Source organism: Mytilus galloprovincialis, chromosome 2 (assembly GCF_965363235.1).
Source record: "Mytilus galloprovincialis chromosome 2, xbMytGall1.hap1.1, whole genome shotgun sequence".
Lineage (NCBI taxonomy): Eukaryota > Metazoa > Mollusca > Bivalvia > Mytilida > Mytilidae > Mytilus > Mytilus galloprovincialis.
The window spans coordinates 73936337-73958369 of record NC_134839.1 but is presented as its reverse complement, the minus strand read 5'-3'; the positions used below and the strand labels follow the sequence as shown (position 1 = coordinate 73958369).

The window sequence follows — 22033 nt, the reverse complement described above, 5'->3', positions numbered from 1 at the left end:
TAGTAGTCTTTATTTCTAGTGTTAGCCAAGGCATTGGGTTTTTTCATTATTTTAGATGGAACATTGCAATTTATACCACAGAAATCGATTTTATTAATGAGGTGATGGTGTGAAACTTTGACAAATGGTTTTGCAAAATCCATTATTATGATATCTATTTGAATGTTCTTATTATTTGCAGGACCTTGTATAAATGATATCAGCTGAGTTTCACAGGAACGGGATGACGGAAAACCATATTGTAAGTCATATAGGATTTGATTTTGTTCTAGATGTTTCATTTTATTACTAGCTACAACATGTTCTCATAGTTTTCTGCAAATGTATTTTAATGATAAAGGGCGATTCATTGTAGTTTATAGGATCGTGTTTGTCGGCTTTTATGAATGGTGGACATACACTGGGATCTTTGCAGTGTTCAGAGATGTTTGGAATATGATTGACAAGATGACAGCGATAGAAGTCTTACACTCTTTTTAAAAGGTTTCCATAAATGATATCAGGTCAAGCTGGTTTTTTTTTTTTTATATTGATGTTGTTTAAAAGCTTTTCGATGTCCCGTTTTCGTATTTTAATATCAGGCATATGTGGATGTTAACTGACGCCCTTATCTGGTATTGGGTCATCTGTTACAGGTGTGAATGGTTTTATTGACTTTTCATTTAATATACTATATAGTATTAGATTTTGCTTTTGAATAATTTATAAGTGAGTCCTCTTTCTAAAGTGGTGGTATGTTAACGGTTTATTTAACATTGTCATAAAGCGCAAGAATGTCTAGCTACAAAACCAGGTTCAACCCACCATTTTCAGAAAAAATGACCTATACCAAGTCGGACATAAGACAGTTGTTTTCAATAATACCTTTCTATATATGTTGCATTGTCGTTTATTTTTCGTTGCACTTCAGTGTTTCGTTATTTCCCTCTTATAGTTGATGTGTTTCCTACGGTTTTAGTTTGGAACCCGGATTTGTTTTCTTTCAATTGATTTATGATTTTTGAACAGGTTATACTCCTGTTGCTTTTATTTTGATCTTTCTGACTTTAGTGTTTTGATGTAACTGAACAGATTTTTTTAGGAAATCTTCTTTGTTGTTTTTGTATTTCGTGTTTGAATTTTTTGAGTTGGTCTTGTTTCCCTTTGCCTTTCAATTTATACCTTTGATATTTTTCTTGTACTTTTTCATTTGTCTTCTAAGACTGTTTGCAGGTTTAATGTAGCTGCAAATTTTCGCCTTGACAATATAAATATATGTTTCGGCAATAACTTTTATCGAAAGGTTGTGTGTTTTTCGACTGGCGCCAATGGCGCCCCTTTAATAACACAATTGTTCTGTATTGCTTTGAATGACAGTTTATGGTCAAATTCAGTAAAGACCCAATTACGGAATTCCATTCCATCGATATATTCAATAACACTTACCGTTAACTGGATATTTGTTTCGTTTAATTATACTATCGTAATATACCCAAAAAGAACTTATTTTCAATAAATTTGATTTTTTTTAGTTGGTTTTGTTTCCCTTTGCCTTTCAATTTATACTTTTGATACTATTCTTGTACTCTTTCGTTTGTCTTCTAAGACTTCTGTTATCCAAGGTAGAGTTTTGCTGAATCTCATTTTTTTTCTGTGTTGTGTTCTCAAAGATAGTGTTTTAAAGAAGTTTTAAATATCAACCAAAATGTATTTGTATCTTCAATATCCTTCGGTGTTGACATGAAAGGTCATTTTTATAAATTTCCTGTTACAAAATTTTAAATTATTAAAAAAACGAAGAATTTTCTTATACAAGGAATAGATTACCTTAGCCGTATTTGGCACAACCTTTTGGAATTTTGGATCCTCAATGCTCTTCAACTTTGTTCTTGTTTGGCTTAATAACTATTTTGATCTTAGCGTCGCTGCTGAGTCATATGTAAACGAAACGCGCGTCTGGCGTACTAAATTATAATCTAGGTACCTTTGATAACTAATTATGCACAATCATTTTGTTATGTTTATCTATACCCTCTTTTACTTTTGCCAGTTTGCGTTTTAATATATATAGATTAAACGTGGCTTGCTTTGACATCTTTTTAATGATAATAAACATTTTTCATATACAATCATAGTCTGCCTCTCCTAATGGTAGCATGGGTTCAGTTTTTTTTCAATAATTGCTGGATAATTTGTTAACACAAGATCTAATATTTTATCATTTCGAGTTGGTATTTTTAAAACTTGTGCTAATGATGTCTAAAAAAATGCTGATGTTGTTTTTGGTTTGTTTTTCCATGGATGAAACTTGATGTTTCCCAATTGATTTCAATAACACAACTTATTCAGTTCAAAGCAAGTTTTGGGTTGAATTCATAAAAAACATGATGAAATTTCAAAGTGTTAGGGATATTCCTATAATAAAATGTAGTACATGGCTTTCTAAATATTAAAATTTAAAAGACCGACTAATAGCATCTAGCACAATACACACTTTCTGTTTTCTCTTACTTAAATTTTGTCATCTGCCAGTTTCAATGAAAAACAAAGTTCACCGGAAGATACCAATACCAATACCTTGATGATAAATATTACGTATCAACTTCACAAATAATACACGATGATCTTGAAGTATTGATTCTAGATACTGACGTTGTTTATCATCATTAAAATACTCATATGGTCTGGAAAATATATAATATAGATGAAATTTGAAAGGTCACCATTCGTTGATGTATCTCATTTTCAAATAAGATATACAATCCGTAAAAACCATAATAATTGATATTATCATGGTATTTATTTATATTATATGGATTGGAATTTGAAAAGATATATTCACCTGAAGGAAAGTGATATTCGCCATTTGTTCAAGTTTCTCCAGCATTTGATAAATAAGACTAAAATAATCTTAGGATAAGGGGTCCTTGTATAGACTTACATCCTTATATTTATATTACCTGTAATACCTGTTTCAGTAACGTTTCGGCAATAAAATTTGTCAACAGATTATATAAGCCAAACAAACACAATAATGTTTTTTTTTCTCACACCATTGTCCAAGGCTAAGTAATGATTTTAAAGCTCTCAAAACATGGTAAAAACCCGCCACATAGCTTACATTCTTTGTGTGTCTGTACAAAGTCGAGAAACAGAAATGTTGTTTGCTGAATGCCTTTTTTCATATTGATCGTTGTTTTTATTATTTAATTGTTTCACAATTTGTCATTACCAGACCGTTTACAATTTTCTAAATAGTATGGGATTTGCTCATGTGTGATGGCCATACGATGAACTGTAATGGGTATCATCTTTGTCTATTAGTCTCTTTGGATAGGTGTCTCATTGGAAACCATCACATATTCCTTATTTCATTTTAATGTTGATTGATTTACATAAATAGTTTCGTCTATCTTAGAAAAATAAAAAAAAATATAGGATACTACAGAAATTTACATAAAAGGACAACAACAAAAAAACGAATTGACACCAAGGGTCAGTTAAACAGATATAAGTCAAAATATTTTTCATTTCATAACATCACAAATAGAATAAAACTTTGAAATTGTTTTAAAGACTTGTCAAAAACCTTGTCAAAGATTTATTTGGTCATAGAAAATAAGGGTTGATGGTATATCCTTTGCCATCTGTTTTTTCCCTTCCACCAATTCTATAGATAGATTCACGGCGATTTGCGTTTGAAATATTGCATAGACTTTTTGTCAATTGATAAAGATCTTTTATGCCAATAATGTTTGTTTCCATAGATTTTATCTCTTTGGCGGTCACTCGTTTCTTCATGTTTAAGCATATATTTAAACCCCGAGAATTACACACGCTGGCATAGTAAGGTGCAGTAATATTTGATCTTTTTGTTGAACAATGCCACTTAAATATAAGTACTACATCCTCTAATTAGTTAGTATTTTTGATGTTATATTTCCGTTCTCCTTTTAATGTGAAATTCATTTATTTGATATATAATTTATTTCACTTACATTCTTACTTAAGAATGTTTGCTTGGATTTTATTCTTTATACATTTTCGTGAGTATTTGCTTATTTTCTTTGAATATACATGTATCTTACTTTAAGTGGCACTTTTAATATGTTTTCTATACTGTTATTTTTTCTAATTAAACATTATAATGACAATGAATAAATCATACTAAACATGTATTGATGATTATTTGCATTTTAATATGCTATAAAAGAGGGACGAAAGATACCAGAGGGACAGTCAAACTCATAAATCGAAAATAAACTGACAACACTATGGCTAAAAATGAAAAGGACGAACAGACGAACAATAGTACACAGGACACAATATAGAAAACTAAAGAATAAGTAACTCGAACACCACCAAAAAATGTGTGTGATCTCAGGTGCTCCGGAAGGGTAAGCAGATCCTGCTCCACATGTGACACCTGTCGTGTTAAAGACTTTCTAGGCAGATGAACTCATAAATGCATAGAAGCTGTAGTTTAGCCTCAGATAAAAGTCCTACCTTGCAGTTTATGCGTCACCAGAAGTTGAATGGTACTAGACAAAGTCTTTTCCAAACATAGTGACGCATGCAAGTACTGAATCCTGTTTTTTTTTCTTTCTCTCGTACGAAATGAAAAGCATTTCAGGAACTTTTATAGCTGGCTATACAGTATGGAATGTGCTTTGATTATTTCTTATTTGCTGGCTGTTTTTCTAGAAAAAAAAATCGTTTTAAAGGGTCCACATCGTCTTAAAAAATATTCTGTGAAAGGCTATTTAAAAAACGTACAGTAAAATTAGGAGTAAACACTAATACGAACAAACAGACAAATTAACAGACACAACGATCACTTCTTTCTTGCCTCAGAACGCGACAAGTAACGATTTCTTGCTTCAAAACGCGGTGAGTAACGCCTTCTTGCTTCAGAACGCGACGAGAAATGCATTATTGCTCTAGAACATCATCAGATCATAAAGTTATAGTGATGCTTTTGAGTAGTATTGCTCTTCTATGAGGCTTGTGTGGCTTTAGTATATTTACAATTGTTTAGTTATCTGTAGGCACTGAATTAAAACATTTTGTCCAACAAACTTACGATTTATTACATTTTAGTACGTTTAATTCGAATACCTTTCTGACAAATTTTAATCATGCATTTTCCCCTCCAAAATACATATTTTTCGAATGCAAGTATTTCAAAATAAAGTAAATGGACCTATTGTTTTCGTAATTTTGATGCAATAAACATTATTCATGAAATTGACTTCAATCTAACATCGTTGATCTTCATCAGCCAAAATCCTTAAAAGACACGAAAGCTGAGTTAAAGCAGACTAACACTGTATGTGGGTGTGTGTTTTTAGTATAATGCTCTCTGTCCGTTTTCTTTTTAGAGTATGCAACTAGTATTTATCAAGTTGTAAAGGAAGGAAAGTCCTGGGAGGATAGCCAAAGGTATTGTAACCTGAACAATGGTCAACTTGCTCATGTATATAGCATGAATCTTATACCTGACAGCTGGAAAAGTAGCAATGGATTCTGGGTAGGAGGCTTGCTGAATGACAAAGGATTTAATTGGATTATCAAAACTAAAGGAAAAGGTATGGACTACATGCATTTGTGTATTCACTGTTTACATTATTGAGTCTAAATATTCAATGGTTCACATGTTCATGCTGAATTAATACGTTTCAGTTTTCATGGTCAAAGTAGATCTTGATTTAGGGAGGTATTCATCTGATTGTGTCAGAAGAAATTCACTCTGATCAAAATAACAAATTTCTATTACTGACGTTATCAAGATGTTTGATTTCTAAATCGACGACATATATTTGTCACATGTTTTTCAACAAACAATCGTTTGGCATTATGGGAACAAACTGTGCTCCTCTTCTTGTCGACTTATTCCTTTATTCATATGAGGCTGACTCCATATAGAAGTTTCTACAGAAGAATGAAAAGAAGAATATAATCCTTAAACTTCACGTTCCGCTATGTACCTGATGTCCTCTAACTAAATAATTCAAAGTTTGGTGACTATTATGAACATCTATCCCATCGAACTTGAAATATAGGATGCAACTGATATGGTTAAGTCTGCCTCATATCTGGACATACAACAAGAAACTGTCAATGAATTTTGTAAATACAAAATTTAATACTGGTATCTATGATGAGTTTATTCAGAACTAAATTTTACAACACAAGACATGTTTCCAGATCCCAGATTGAAAACTTTTCCAATTGTCAACTTTCCATTTCTATGTAGCAACATTCTATCAGCACTTACATATGCGAAATATATCTCCCAATTGATACGATATTGTCAGTTTGTTTTCGACTCATAATGTTCAATATCCCTTTGGTATCTTTCGTATCTTTTTGACAATATTTATCCACTTTGTATCAGTCTAAACATAAACATACAAATGAATACATAGAAATACGTAAATGAGACAGAACACAACATTACGATATAACACGACATATCATGATGTCATGTATATTGAATAATGGTACTTTGAATTAAAAGTAATGTTTAGAAACGAGTATGGAATTTTTCGTCATATATTTCTCAGGTACTGTATTAAAGAACGAATGGTTCGGTATTTGGTGAAGAAATATATTATGATAAGTAAAATATCAACTTGTCATCACCCTATAGTGATTGAATAGACTTTTACTTTTTATACAAACTTAGCATGGAATATTTTTATGATGTTAAAGTTTTTTATAAAAACTTATTTTTATAATAGTATGATAATTATGTTGTTTTACAATTATCTTTATACAGACGTTGAAATTCCTTTAGCACCGCTGATATTTCATAGGAGATGTTACAGACCATCATTTATTCTGGGAGGTCATGCTATTCAGGATTTGTCAGCAGAAAAGTGTTTCAAGCAATGCAAATGGAAAGGTGTAATTGGACTTAAAGTGAGTTTTACTTAAGTCAACTTAAAGTCTTCACATCCTTACTAATTTCCGTAGCTAAATATTTCATATTGACTTTTTATTTTCCCAATAGCTTATCACATGTATTAAGTATCATATCACGAGAATCAGACATTGCTCCTCTTTAGAAATCGGACACTTATTTGACATGTATCAATCATTTTCTCATAAAGCTTACATTAACTTTCAAAAGAGGTACAGTTTGTACATATATATAATGCTTATGTCTTTGTTATTGCTGAGTTTATTCGTTGTTGTATCATTAACGCATAGGTCTTTCTTGTGATTTTTAAAGTTTGTGAAGGAGTTATTTAGTTAGGTTTTTATATATAAAAATATCAGGTATTTCTCACTTCCATTATCATTTTCTTTGAATTGAATTAATCTTTTAGACCAGTGTCGCACAATATATTCTTAGTTATCGAGCATTGTCTCTTAGTCAAACTGGTCAATGAATTTCAGACGACACAGAATGACAAATGAACAAGAGGCTCTCAAGAGCCTGAATCGCTCACCTGGTAAGCAATGCCTTATTGAACATATTGAACCATGCCAGGCAAACATGTACAGCTAACAATTCTTCAATATTACAAATATATATGACTTACTGTTTATAAATAAAGAAAATGAGTTTATTTTTATTACATTATAGTTACAATAAAAGAATTTTAACAATAAAATTGTTATTGTTACATTATTAAATTGTTATTCTTTCGAATTTCTTCATTCATGATTTGGATTTATTTCACTGCTGAGAAGGGGCAAGGGGCTCCAATAACAGCAAAACAGTTAAATGATTTCATTAATAACAGTTAGGCATGGACCATTTAACTTGTAGGGGGGCATGGTTTTTTTTCTGGTCAGAATATTTTCTATTTTTTGGAAGTAGCACAACAAATTATTTTTTTTGCAAATTGCAAATTGAAAATTTCAGGACAGGTAGACCTTGACCTAATAAATATTTTAACTTCTAGTCTTATTTGCTCTAAATGCTGGAGTTTTTTAGATATAAGCCAAAAACTGCATTTTACCCTGTGTTCTATTTTTAGCCATGACGGCCATGTTTTTAGACAAAATAGAAAATAAAACACAAACTTTATTTTATACACCCTACTGATCATTCAGTTGAAGTTTGGTTGAATTTAGTTGAGTAGTTTTAGAGGAGAAGATTTTTTAAAGTTAGCAAATATGATGAACAAATTGTGAAAAAATTGTCATTAAAGGACAATAACCGCTTAAGGGGTCAATTGACAATTTTGGTCATATTTAACTTATTTGTAGATCTTACTTTGCTGATCATTTTTGCTGTTTACAGTTTATCTTTATCTATAATGATATTCAACATAATGACCAAAAACTGCAAAATTTCCTTAAAATTACCAATTAAGTGGCAGCAACCCAACAATGGTTTGTTTGATTCATCTGAAAATTTCTGGGCTGATAGATCTTGACCTAATGAACATTTTTACCCCATGTCAGATTTGCTCTAAATGCTTCCGTTTTTGAGATATAAGCCAAAAACTGCATTTGACCCCTATGTTCTATTTTAAGTAACGGCGGCCATGTTTTTTGACGGATCAAAAATCGAAGCACACACTTTGTGCAGGATAATCTAAGGAACAATCATTTTAAGTTTCATTCAAATCCATTCAGTAGTTTCAGAGGAGAAGATGTTTGAAAAATTGTTAACGACGACAGACGACGACGTCGACGACGACGACGACGACGACGGACGCCAAATGATGAGAAAAATGAAATAAACTCGAGATTGTCTTTTTATACGCAATGTATTATCGATTAGAAATTAAAAAATAATATTTGAGCTTTCGTCGAAGTCCTCAGAATTTCCAATAAAAACCTATCCAGTATGTTTGAAAGTAGATTTATCAAGAATAAATAGGCGATTCATATGGTTACTGTAAACATAAATAACTGACTATCAAAAGGATACATATTAACCAATGGCGATATAGTGAACAATATAGCAATAATATGCACGTTCTAGAAAGAAATTGTCCTTTAGATTGACCAAAATTATGCCCGCAGTGAAAGAAGGTCTTAAAAAAATACTGTGAAGCTCGTTTAGTGGTATTAACCATACGTAGATTCTAAAAACCCTAAAGAACTTCTGGGTAATTCTAAATTTTGATCATTCTGTGAAATTAATTCTATCAAAACCTTTGATTTATGTTAACCCTTCACAACTCCTTACGTCAAAATGAAAAATGATAATTTTAAAAGAAATAACCCACCATGCTTTTCAATATATATAAATGGTAGCATAACTTTATTGCTTTGGGATACCATTCGACATATTTTGTTTATATTGGAAAAAAGCTACACAGAGGAACAAATGATCGGCATGCTGGATTAATTTCTTATTGACAACCTTTTTGTTGTATTTAGAAGTTATTATATACTTTTTGAACAAATTGTCGGCATTCCTATTAGAACATACTGTGCGCCTCTCCTTGGCGACTTTATTTCGTTTGAGTCGGAGTTCCATCAGACACTTGTCAAAAACAAGAAGAACAAATTATCCAGTCTTTTTAATTTCACATTCAGATATACTGATGATGTTCTTTCTAAATGGGTTTTATTAGGATGTCCTATATGAACTATAAAATAAAGAAACTACAAACACGGCTTCCTCTGGCGCTTTTTTTAGATTAATATATTGAAGTTGACATAAGCGGTTATCTAAGTTCAAGAATCTATGACAAAGGATATAAAAATATATATATATCTTCCCACAGTAGAAGCAATATACTAAATTATAAAAAAAGAAGATGTGGTATGAATGACAATGAGACAACTGTCCACAAGAGACCAAAATGACACAGACATTTTAAAACAACTATAGGTCACTGTACGTAAATTAACCTGTATATGGGATATACATACCCAACTCATTAAACGAATAAAAGAATCATTAGCAGTAACTAATGATTCTTTTATTCCATCAACCATACGTCTTTGGAATAATCTTGATGATTCAACTCGTGATGTAGAATCAATTAATAAATTTAAAACTGAACTAAAAAACCGTTATCCTCAGAGTAATATATTCGTACCGAAGCAATATGAATTTGGAAATCGGAAATTGAATATAATTCTCACCCAACTTCAATGTTTTGCATCATCCTAAACTATGATCTGTAGAGGGTCAATATTATTTCTGACCCTTCTTGCCGCTGTGGTGTTAATCGTGAAGATTCCTATCATTTTTTTTCTAAATGTATATTATATTCAGACATACGAAATAAATTTTTTGAAAGTCTGCGCTGGCTTCCAAATGATTGTAAAATTAACATAGAAATACTAACATCGGGTAGTTGTCTTCTTTCTCTAGAGCAAAACCAAACCATTTTCAAAAATGTCTTCGAGTTTATTAAAAGTTCGGAAAGATTTCAAATTGTCTTGATAGCAAACCATGATCACACACACATCATCCTCTAAGTAAAATTATTTCCCCCTATTTTTTGTCCTTTTTATTTTTCGTTTTTTAATTTTTTATTTATCTATTTTTTTTTTTATGTTTCTGTTTTCTAAATATTCATTTATTTATCTATCTTTTTTTTCTGTATTTTTATTATTTTCTTTTTTCTTCAATTTTCCGTCTTTTGATCCATTTTTATAATATATATATACTAAATAGATATACCATTCTATACATGCATGCTCATACATATATTTTTGTATTATATTGTTATAAATGTTAAATGGAGAAGACTTCATAAGTCTGTTTGACTTGTGTCTTATCCAATTTGTATTTAAACAAATAAAATATTTTTAAACTAAACCCAACTCATTCGATATTCTAAAGTTTGAAGCTGCTACCTAAATAATATACAATGTCCCCATAATCTGAACAGAAATTTGACGAACCAGGGTTATGCCGAAGAAGTCTTCCTTTTTCTTTTTTTTAAAGTTCGTCAGAAAAGACAAAGTGATAAATATTCCATATTAACTTCAAAAATATTACATGATGGCTTTGAAGTAAATATTTTATGAACTGATGTTGTGTATCATTTGAATGGCGTGTTATAGTTTCTGTTTTATCTGTCTTTGTATGTTTTAAACCAAAACTGTTTAGATAATTTTTGGTAATATCGTTTTCGCGTGGCCCGGTAATTATACATCAAGCCCATGTGTTATTGCGCTATGGTAAGTCTTTGTTTACTTGTCTTTCATTTTTGCTTATGTGCGTCTCCTATATAGTGTCTTCATGTTGCTTGGTTTTAAGTTTTAAGTGTAATGTTTTGTACCGTGTTGTTGTCTTTTCGCCGTTTTTCTTTTCTGCCAGGATATCGTCAGGTTTCTTCACCTATGACTTTGGATTTTCCCCTTTTGATTGTTTTAAACTTAAACTTTCCACTTTGCGTACAAATTTGGATAATTTTTCAGATTTATTTTCGTTATGGTGAAACCATGCCAATTTGCAGTATCATTCTCCAAAGATGGTTCCCATTGTTTATAATCTGTCCGTTTTTATATTTTGGAAACGATATGGTTCTCAGTTTTATAATACCAGAGGATATAACCAGTCAGTACTACATTGTAACATTCAAATGCTTCTTAAAGCAGATTATATAACAAAGTATATTACCATTTATGGGGCCATTCAAATAATAAATCATTAGTACCAACAGTTGTCAATACGATACTTTTGATATTAAGTTGCAGTTTTACAAACGTGTTCATATAAGTTTGTCCTTGGGTTCATCAGATAAGCTCGCAATCTTGATTTTTAATCTACATCCGCTCATAAACAGCTAAACAAAAATCAGGTTAAATCACTAAGTGTCACTTTTTTTATGAAGTGTATTTGTTTTTATGTCAACTTCCTTAGTTGAGATCTACCAAAATGTTCAATGTCCCCTGTACAGTACAATATCAACAATTCATTTAAAAAAATATCAGAGAAGTGTAACACACATGACGTACCGTCAAAGAATTACTTCTTAGACCATCCACGATATTCATAAATGAAACATTTTTTGAGTGGTTGTCATATTCCGAACTTGGTTCTTCCGTGTGTACTATAATTCCTTTTAAACGCAAGATCTTAAACATCGAATACTATTTTCGGATATTTTGACTATTTACTGACTATGTTTGGTCTGGAATAGATTACATTCTAGTAGTATATATTTATATATAGGTTAGTTTAATATGTATTTTTTTTTTAATAGTTTATTAATATTTCATTTTTTTTCAACAGAGTTTTTACTGTTTATGTGAGGAAAATTTACGAAACTTTAGTCGTACAGTGGATGACCATTGTGATGTGAAATGTGATGGTAATCCATCCGAACTCTGTGGAGGGCCGAAAGGGGTATCCATGTATAATCTCAGTTAGTAACATAGCTCGATATGCCAATATCAAACAAATTTTATTAAATCATTTTCTTAGCCAGAATTATTTACATCTGAGTTATGTCTATCACCTTACCTTCTGTATATCGTTGGTAGGTGCCTTTTTTTACGTTTGAACGATAGATCATGCAAATTTATCTCATTTTCTGCATATGCTAAGTAATGTTCAAGTCTACTCTACCAAGTCGAAATAAGTCGAATGTATAAAAAGTTATAATATTAAAAAGTGCAATGCTACTAATGCCCTACAATTTGAACATCACAGACAAGTTCAATATATAGATGCAATCTTCCTAGCGTTTTTGAGCATCGTTCGTCATTTTTGTTTACGTTAAGAGATGGTAATTAAATTTGGCATCGTGTATATTATTTTTTATTTTAAATTAAATCCTTAGTCCAGTTTAAACAAAAAGTAACATTCTGTAACCCAATGAGTGAAGATATTAGACAATTAGACAATTGGTTTGGTGAGATCTTATCATACTATCCTTATTTGTATTGCTACACTATGTCTTCTATTGATTTTTCAGACAACAAGGCTGTGTTATGGGGAGCCAACGAGCCTAATGAAAAATACGAATGTGTTTACATTAGGAAGCAGCAGGATCAGAATGATTTACTATGGCTGACTTCATCCTGCAACATGAGAATGAGATATATCTGTCATTTTGGTAAGTATATTTATTTAGGTGAATCCGTGACCTCAATATATTAATAAAAAAGTATGATACATACCCTTATTTCAGGAAGCTTCAGACCGTAACGAACTGTTACCAACAATGACTATCTTTACCATTGATTTAAGCAGAAATGATATCGTACTTTCAATATCTTTCGATAATTTTGGTTGTCAAAGGTATTCAACTTATATACAAAGGCTTTTATACTTTTTTTATTCAAACGTCTTTGTTAAAAAGAGTCTTTTGTAGAGGTATACCAAATTTCATTATGTTACCTTTGATGAATTATTTGCAATCAACTACGTCACACAACTGTGAGATGATGTTAGTCAAGTAGTTAATTCAATTATGTTTAATATTTGAACAGAGGACCACGAAGCATGTGGTGTTAAGAAACACTGTCTTAGATCGTCCATTCAACCTGATACATGGCAAGCGTCAATAGAAGGTTGTCGTCTGCTCAATGGTACAACTGCTATAGTTGACGTCAACATGATGTATGATAACGAAGATATAAGTCTGCTTCCACCAGGAGAGTATTGGGTTGGATTAAAGCATTCTCGTCGATGGGAATGGATCAATGGTAATATTAATAATATTTACACATTTGCAGTTATGATATTTATCTAATCTTCAGCTGTAATTTGTTAAAATGTAAATTAAACATTTTACATATTGAAAATACCAACTGTACTAATCTTGAAGAAAAGATAATATGTCAGATCAAGACTTTTCCCCTGAAACATAACAAAGTTGGAATAATCTTCACCTACTGTCGATTAGACAAGTTTCATCAGTAGTTATAGTTACAAACACGTTTTTTTTTTCAAATAGACAATGTCCCGGTTACTATTATGATTGAGATGACATATACTTAATATATACGTCACAGATGGTCATATATAACTTTCTATATAAAAGTAAGGAGATGTACCAATAATAGTAAATGAGACAACTGTCCAACATAGTCCAAATAACATGGATATATTGAGCTTCCAGTTCCACTGGTCATTGTCTTGTATCTATTCGTTTCGAAATGAGTATAATGTATCTTCAGCCACCCTTAACATTCCACCATAACTAATGCAGTATTTAAAAGACAAACCATTCAATGCATTTCAAGTGTATAAAATGCAAGCATACTTACTTATAGTATGTACAATAATAGTCCATTAAGATCTAATATTCTTTTTTCTAGGATTACCAATATCTTCCAGTTTGTTCCGTAATCGTAAAACATTTGCTGACAATGATAAGTGTGTAGATTTGTTTAATATAGATGGTTCACTTGGTCTTATGCCTTCTTCCTGTTTGGAGAAAAAACCTTTTATATGTCAGTATGGTAAGCAAACTATCATAATTCATTTGCAGGACTACATTCGGATATATTTTGCATGAGAACCCCATATGTAATTTACACCGTCACCCCACATTTCTTCTGAACCCAAACATAAAAACATAACAAATTTTGCAAACATTTGAAACAGTGAAGATGGCGTAAGCAGATCAGCGCACATAGTGCCAAATTTGAAAAAAAATCACAATATATCTTTTGAATCATGCTAATACTGAACCAAAGGATACTAACAATGGTTGAACGGTACCATGAGATACTTTAGTTTTTATCACCAAATATTCTGTTCAAGTGGTTCTACTGAACAAATGCTTTACTTTTTTTTTATACGAACTGTTGCTTCTAGACTCTTGATAATACAGTCTGATAAAACAGTAGTCAATTACAACAGTTCCCGTTGAAAAATCCAGTCATCACTTAATGACAGAACCTCAATAGAACAAAGCAAAACCATAACATAACCATAGTTCGAAATGGAATAACATTGGAGAGGCAATTTTCGCATACACTTCCCTGATAGCGTCATAAAAAAGTTAAAAAAAACACGTTTGATTATTTCTTGCGTCCGGATCAAATATGTTTGAAAGGAAGTCTTAATCCGAAATGGGGATTTGGTAAAAAAAAAAAAAAAAAAAAAAAACTGGAATAAACACATGCATTATGCCATCGCTACACGTGCTTCGTTACTATGTAGAGGGTTGTATGTTCTAAATATTTTGATATCAATGCAAACCATCTGTCAGTATTAAAACAACACTATAACACACTATCTATTTTCAGACATAAGGGGTAGTGAAGCACACAAATTCCAACATTCGGACTCAATACAAAGTTACGAAGATACAACAAGAACATATTTGAAGTCACAAAATATGACACCATATATGGACGCAGAAATACTGATTAGAAAAAGCCGAAACGCCTCAAACTCGAGTGATCCAAATACTTTAGAGAGCACGGAGGATTATCAGACATTCTTATATAAGTCAGGTATATATGATCTTTGACTTTTTTGTGTACGATGAGATATATGATACATGATATCATATCGAGGGACACTCACTCAGTTTCAGAGGACATGCTATTCTGTTTTGTTTTCACTGTTGTTGGAGAATATGCAATTCCGCTTATTTACAATTCGATTTATGAACACAGAATTCGATTTGTCTTTACTCTTTTTATAGTAAATGCATTTCATTTTATTTTAAATCCTATTGAGTAGATACAGTTCCGTTTATTTTACCCCTTCTTAATTGGGACAATAACTACGAGATATATAAAAAATACAAAATATGATTTATTTTGTTTAATAATTAATGGAAGTAAAATAGTGTAATAATAAATCTATTTTAGCAGCCAGTATGGGTCAATGTTGTCAAAATAAGCAAATAATTATTGATAATGAATTATTAACTTGCAAATGAATAGAATAATTCGATCTCATTGAATCTGTATTAATGTTAACTTCAATTTAACCTATTAGCTAGTGATGGATCGCATGAATTGTGTGTGTTCGGTTATTTAAAGGAAAAGAATATGAACATTGAAATTGAAACAAAGGTAAATCATTTGATTGACTGATTCGCTCTACAAAAATCTTTCTTATACAGGTAAATCGACGATTAGCATATATTTTAAAATTAATTTAAAAGACGTAGGTAAATCCAATCACACGAGTTCACTATCTATTCATATCTATATTTATGTTTGTATTGCTTAGATGAGCATCGGAGATCTTCGCAGGTCAACTCGATAGTAATTAGATAGCGTCTAGACTAAAATACATACGGAACGAAGCTGCATATTCTCTAGCTCATGCCCTGTAAATTGTTTATTTTAGACTTTTTATAATTTGGATAAATGTTTAACATGTTATAAATGAAACATGAGAATTTGAGTCAAATTGATGAACATAAATTTGACAGCTAGTGCCTCTTTAATATATATACAATTCTGTTTGTTTTGTCTCCAACTTTTTCTGTTTATACCTTAACATATGAAATATCACTGTTATAAAATTCTACTATTATATGAGTAGAATTAATGTTTGGTAACTATCAACTGGTTACCAAATCACAACAATATAAGTTCGATAAGATACAGAGACCTGGAAGTTAACATAAAAACTCACTTTACATCGTCCAGAGTCTAGGCTTTATGTTATTGAATTTCAATTGTAGATCGTAGATTAGACAATTATGATACACAATTGACCAAACTAGGTTAAAAATATTTATTTTTGTATTTACAGTAATGTATCTTGCAATAGGGGTTGCAGCAGGCATGGGATTTGTGTTTTCACTTTGTATAATCATATACGTTGGCAAAAGGTACGTCTTATAATGATATACTAATAAGGTATGACCAATATACATTGATATGCAAAAGATGTATTCCCAATTCTTCAACATGGTCAACATGGGAAAAACGGTTTGAACCTACTTCACATTTAAAAAAAAAACACTTTTCACATATTCGTGGAAATATATTTTAAATAGCTGTTTTGGACATTTTAATACAAGATTGTGAGTTTTTCATATTTCTGTAACATTTTGCATCGATGAACATTATCAACATAACTAATATATTAGCATTTGTAAGATAATGCATACCATCATTATTTTTTTAAAGTGATTTATTATGTTTATAAATTTCAATTTAATCGTTATTTAATGTGATTGAATTTAATGTTTTAAACTTCGTTAGCATTATAAACCATAAACAGTGTAGGTTGTTCTGTTTAAAGCCTATTGGTTTATATTTTCAAACTCCCAGATCGTACCTGATAATAGTTATTTCATTAGCAAGTGCTGTGTTAAATTAGTTTCTTTTTTACTTTCGGCACGTGCTGTGTTGAATTAGTTCCTTTTTTACTTTTGGCACATTTTTAGTTGTTGTTAAGAATGTTGTGTTTTGCTCACCAAGAAAAAAAAGTCGACTTAATAAGTGATACTCAAAATCTACCAACATCCACTAAAATGGTAGTTCAAAGCCATCTTTACGCCTTGGTTGTTTTTGGTCATATACTTACACACTCACCAATAGTTATAAGAACCGATCGCATACCCAGCTTTGATACGCTTTTTGGAGAAACGTTTAATGATTTGGTAAATATTTTACCCTTTTTACTTAGTGTTTTGCCCATCACAAATACAGAATGAAATTGAATATGGAAGTTTACAAACAAATTTACAATTAGCCTTATTTGAATTTACTCAACATATAGGACCATGTATTGTGAGATCCATTTTGGTGTCATTATATCACAGTTGTCAGAACTATTTTCGTGCAATTTTTCTGACGTCAATGTGTTTGACCGATACATTTAATTTTTATAAGTTTGCATCATGATAATGAAAAAAAATGCAAAGGCATTTCACAAAGTCGTTAATGAGCAGATGTTTATATATTCGACAAAGACAAAAAAAATGTCAATCAAAGATTGTGTAAGAAAATGTTTTTTGTCTACAAATAAACTCATCATAGATACCAGGACTAAATTTAGTACATACGCCAGACGCGCGTTTCGTCTACAAAAGACTCATCAGTGACGCTCGAATCCAAAAAAGTTAAAGGCCAAATAAAGTACGAAGTTGAAGAGCATATAGACAGTTGTGTAATTAGTTCTTATATGACAAAACCATGCAATGACATTCAGAATAATAATCTGTGAAATGTTTAATTTTTTACCAACATTATGATAACAGTTTTATAAGTACTTCAACTGCGTGCAGTTTAAAAAAAAATGGATAATTTTATACGTGTTTTCAATAAAAACTGAACTGATCAGTAATTGATTATACTTCAAATGAAAAAGTCAGAAAAACAATGGACCATACCATTTATAGACCTTCATTTTACTAATCTTTGAATATAAGTATTATACAAGCTAAAACTGTTTAAGAGGCCTTTTTGATTAAACGTATTTTGTGTATGTGCACTTCTTTTTCCATTTGTTCACATGGTCTACCTCTCCTTGCCAACCTATTCTTATTTTCATATGATTCTGAGTTTCTGCAGACACTAGTAAAAAAAGAAGATCAAAGAAGCCAGACCATTCAATTCATGAATCAAATACATATTGGCGATGTTCAATCCATTTACCATCCAAATTTTTCTTATTTGATGTCGTTGATTATTGATATATCTTCTAGAACTAGAAATTTAAAGAAACGACAGACACGGCTTCCTATGACTTATTTTTAGAACTTGAAATAAGCAGTCATCTCAGTATCAGATCCTATGAAAAACGAGACGGTTTTAATTTAGAAATTATAAATTCACCCCACCTTAGCAGCAGTTACATGTATATCATTCCATCCTCACCTTCATATTGGAGATACATTTCATAACGCATTCGGTAATCAAGAGCTTGCCAATCCGACTCAGGCTTTATAAAACGTAACCATTGTCTGCGCAGTTCGTTGTTGAGTCAGGGTAATGTCAAAGAACGTCTTGTCCTTTCTCTAAAAAAGAGCCAACGGAAGATACCAAAATCTTGTTGATAACTATTCCGTATCAACTTCACAAAAGTACATGACGGTATTGAAATATAGATTCTAGGTATATTGTTTATCATCTTAATTACGTGCTATATACCTTAGTACATTTTAAACCTTTACTATTTAGTACAATTTTGGTAATAAACGTTTGACGTGGCTCGGTATTTATACATCCCATTATGTGGTATTATGTTATTGTCATTTTGGTATTTTTGTTTATCATGTTTTCTTATGCACTTTGTCTATAAATTGTGTATATTCCATTTTGTTTTTTTCTTTGTTGACGTTGTGGTTGTTTAATTGGAATGAAAAATATTACCCAATCTTGACCACTGTTCCAATTTTTTTTTACATAATTACCTATTGTGTCTGTTTGTTTTGCTCACGCATTATTGTCAATATAATGGTTTTCAATGCGATTGTTATAAAAGATAGATGTTTCTGTAGCTATCAAACCAAGTTTTAACCAGACACCACTTTGTACATAAGGAAATGTCTGTACCATTCAGGATATGACAGTGATTCTCCATTCGTTTAATGCTTTTGATTTTTCCATTTGATAAAGGACTTTCCGTTTGGAATTTTTCTTTGAGCTCGGGATTTCTGATTGTTTACACTTTTTTCACAAGCAAACTTAGCGAACAACGGTGGCGCCGTTGCCACAAATAATTATAAGCACTTGTTGCTTGTTTCTGAATCCTATTTGTCATAACGCGAATTTATATATTACTAGTATAAGATAATAACATATTGAATAAACTAAGGAATTGTAGATGCAAAAAAATACACGAAAATCCAAGAAACTCCAAGAAACTATACAACTTTTAAAAAATATTGCAATGAAAAAAGGATTATACGAAGATATCGTACGATTCACGCATAACATAATTCTGCCTTTGTGTGTAAATGGTGCGTGGCACATTAATCTGTGCATGGCTCAGTCCTCTCAGTCATGGTCTATTGACTTAAACACAATACATATTTCTGTGTCAACGTCACTGCATTTTGGAGCTTTTTTTCCTTAACGTTATAATGATTTCGAAAAAAGTCATGTTTCTAGTCTCGTCTTGTCTCTGATTTTGTTTTTGATGAAATTGCGCATCGAAATTCAAAGATAATGAATGCACTTTCTGATTAAACGTAAATTGTATTGAGTTATAACGTTCGACGACTGAAAAAATTAGAGATACCAAGAATATACGAAAGAAAGTAAAAAAAAATCAAAAATAATTTTGAAAAAAAAAAATGTTTAAAAAAGTCAACGAACTGCTTATTATTTAACAGCACTCTGCAAACGATGATGAGCTCTGCTTACTCGGAATTTTAAGCAGTCCATTGTCTACTGCGCTGTGTCACTTTCATACAACCCAAACTTTTATGTTTAAGGTCAGATACATGTATGACCAGCGAATCAAATTACATAAAAGTCATGTATAAGTCTAGTAACAGGAATAATGTATCATTGCGCAGTCGTACATATAATTTGATAAACTATCATTTATTACATCATAGAATAATTTTAGACTTCTTAGTCGTAAACATTTTTGTTTAATATAAAAAGAAAGTTTTTTTTTTATTCTTCCGCAGATGCAGGTCAAGAACAACCGAATTCAAGACGGTGCGATATCCAAAAGGAACGGAAAATCCTATTTTGCGATATGCAAATGACACAAATGGTAATCACGCAACACCATCAGAACCAGAAGTCCTGTATGAAATTCCATGTGATGCTCAAGAATCACCATTTCGAACAACCCAAAGAATATTACAGCAGAACTATGTAATAAGTAGGGATGGCTTTCCTACTAATTCCTGGAGACGAAAGAACAATGGAAGCCAGCAGCGTCAACGACAACCGGAAGTCAGGAATATTCATCCGTATTCCGAAAGGTCATATGGAGATACAAGTTATATTATTCATAATGTTCGTGCACAATGCCACCCGTCTGCTAAACCACAAGGTCAACCAATAGACATAACTTATACTGGAAGTCTAGACACAAGGCTACGAAAGCCATCACACAATCAGCAAAATAGTGATGTCAGACTTTCGGACACATATAGTTTGCCTGACCAAGGTCGAAAACTCAGTGAACCCATTTTGCATGTTGATACAAGTGACTTGTACGCATGTGTGGAGAAAGCATTGCAAGACTCAGAAGATGACTACTATGATAACACTGATGAAAACATCCGAGTTACTGTGTGTTAATATGTGTTATGCATTCAACTTGTAACATATTGTAAAACAAATATAAAAATAAGTAAACAAAATTAGTATTAGGCTGCTCAAAATATACAAATGTTGTATGCTTCATTCTCCTTTTGTATCAAACACAGTAAATATATTCATTGGAAGCCGTTTTAATAACAACAAAGAACGGATCGAACAAACCATTAAGAATAGAAAAGATTCTAAGGGGATAATAAAAATTAAATACAGTAAACAACACAATGGCAAACAATAAAACGACAATGAATTTCCTGAATGGGACATCAACGATTGAAAGTTTTCAGCAATTGTTTGCTTACACGACAGGTGCCACATGTGGATATGGGGCTATTTATTCTTCCGTAGTACCTGATATCACCGCTGGATTTATGCGTGGGTTCTATGTTATGTATTGTAGATTGTTGTTTGTATATATTTTGTTTTTCGTTTCTTGCCTTGGCTTTGTCTGGTTTTCTTCGCTTTAAGGAGGTATTAATAGTCCTCTATAATATCGGTATTATCTGCCAACCTATTTCTATGATAGTTATATTAATAAAACAAATAAAACCGATTTAATCTTTAAACGCTAGATCAAAGTGTTGTCTTACACGGTTCATCTAGAAATTCGCAATATAAACTCATCATAATATACAACAGACGCATCAGTGACGCTCGAATAAAAAAAGTGTATAAGGGGCCAAATGAAGTACGAAGTTGAAGAGCATTGAGGATACAAATGTCCTACGGTTTTGTTAAATACAGGTAAGGTGAACTATTCCTGGGTAAATACATAAGTGATTAAAGTTTCTAGAATTAAAAAGCAGTGGTACCGACCAACCGGTTTTAAATAAAGTAATCATTGATACCAGGATTAAAGTTAATGACGTCAGAAGCTCGTTTCATCTAATAACAACTCATCAGTGACGCGTCATTCAAAAAAAGTGAAAAGAGCCAAATTAAGTTAGAGTCGAAGAGCATTATGAAC

General features: G+C 31.5%; 1 protein-coding gene across 2 annotated transcripts; it reads left to right on the top strand.

Moving 5' to 3' along the window:
• Positions 1-223: 223 nt before the first annotated feature.
• Positions 224-21114, top strand: LOC143064359 (uncharacterized). 2 transcript variants are annotated; one of them, XM_076237127.1, is made up of 10 exons: positions 224-241; positions 5361-5567; positions 6761-6903; positions 12146-12278; positions 12831-12971; positions 13348-13563; positions 14179-14322; positions 15115-15324; positions 16586-16664; positions 20424-21114. In XM_076237127.1, the coding sequence occupies exons 2-10, from the start codon at positions 5465-5467 to the stop codon at positions 21046-21048; spliced, it is 1794 nt and encodes a 597-aa protein (XP_076093242.1). In that variant the 5' UTR covers positions 224-241; positions 5361-5464; the 3' UTR covers positions 21049-21114. The 2 variants fall into 2 exon arrangements, with proteins under 2 accessions (XP_076093242.1, XP_076093241.1); XM_076237126.1 differs by lacking the exon at positions 224-241 and adding an exon at positions 3945-4025.
• Positions 21115-22033: the final 919 nt, after the last annotated feature.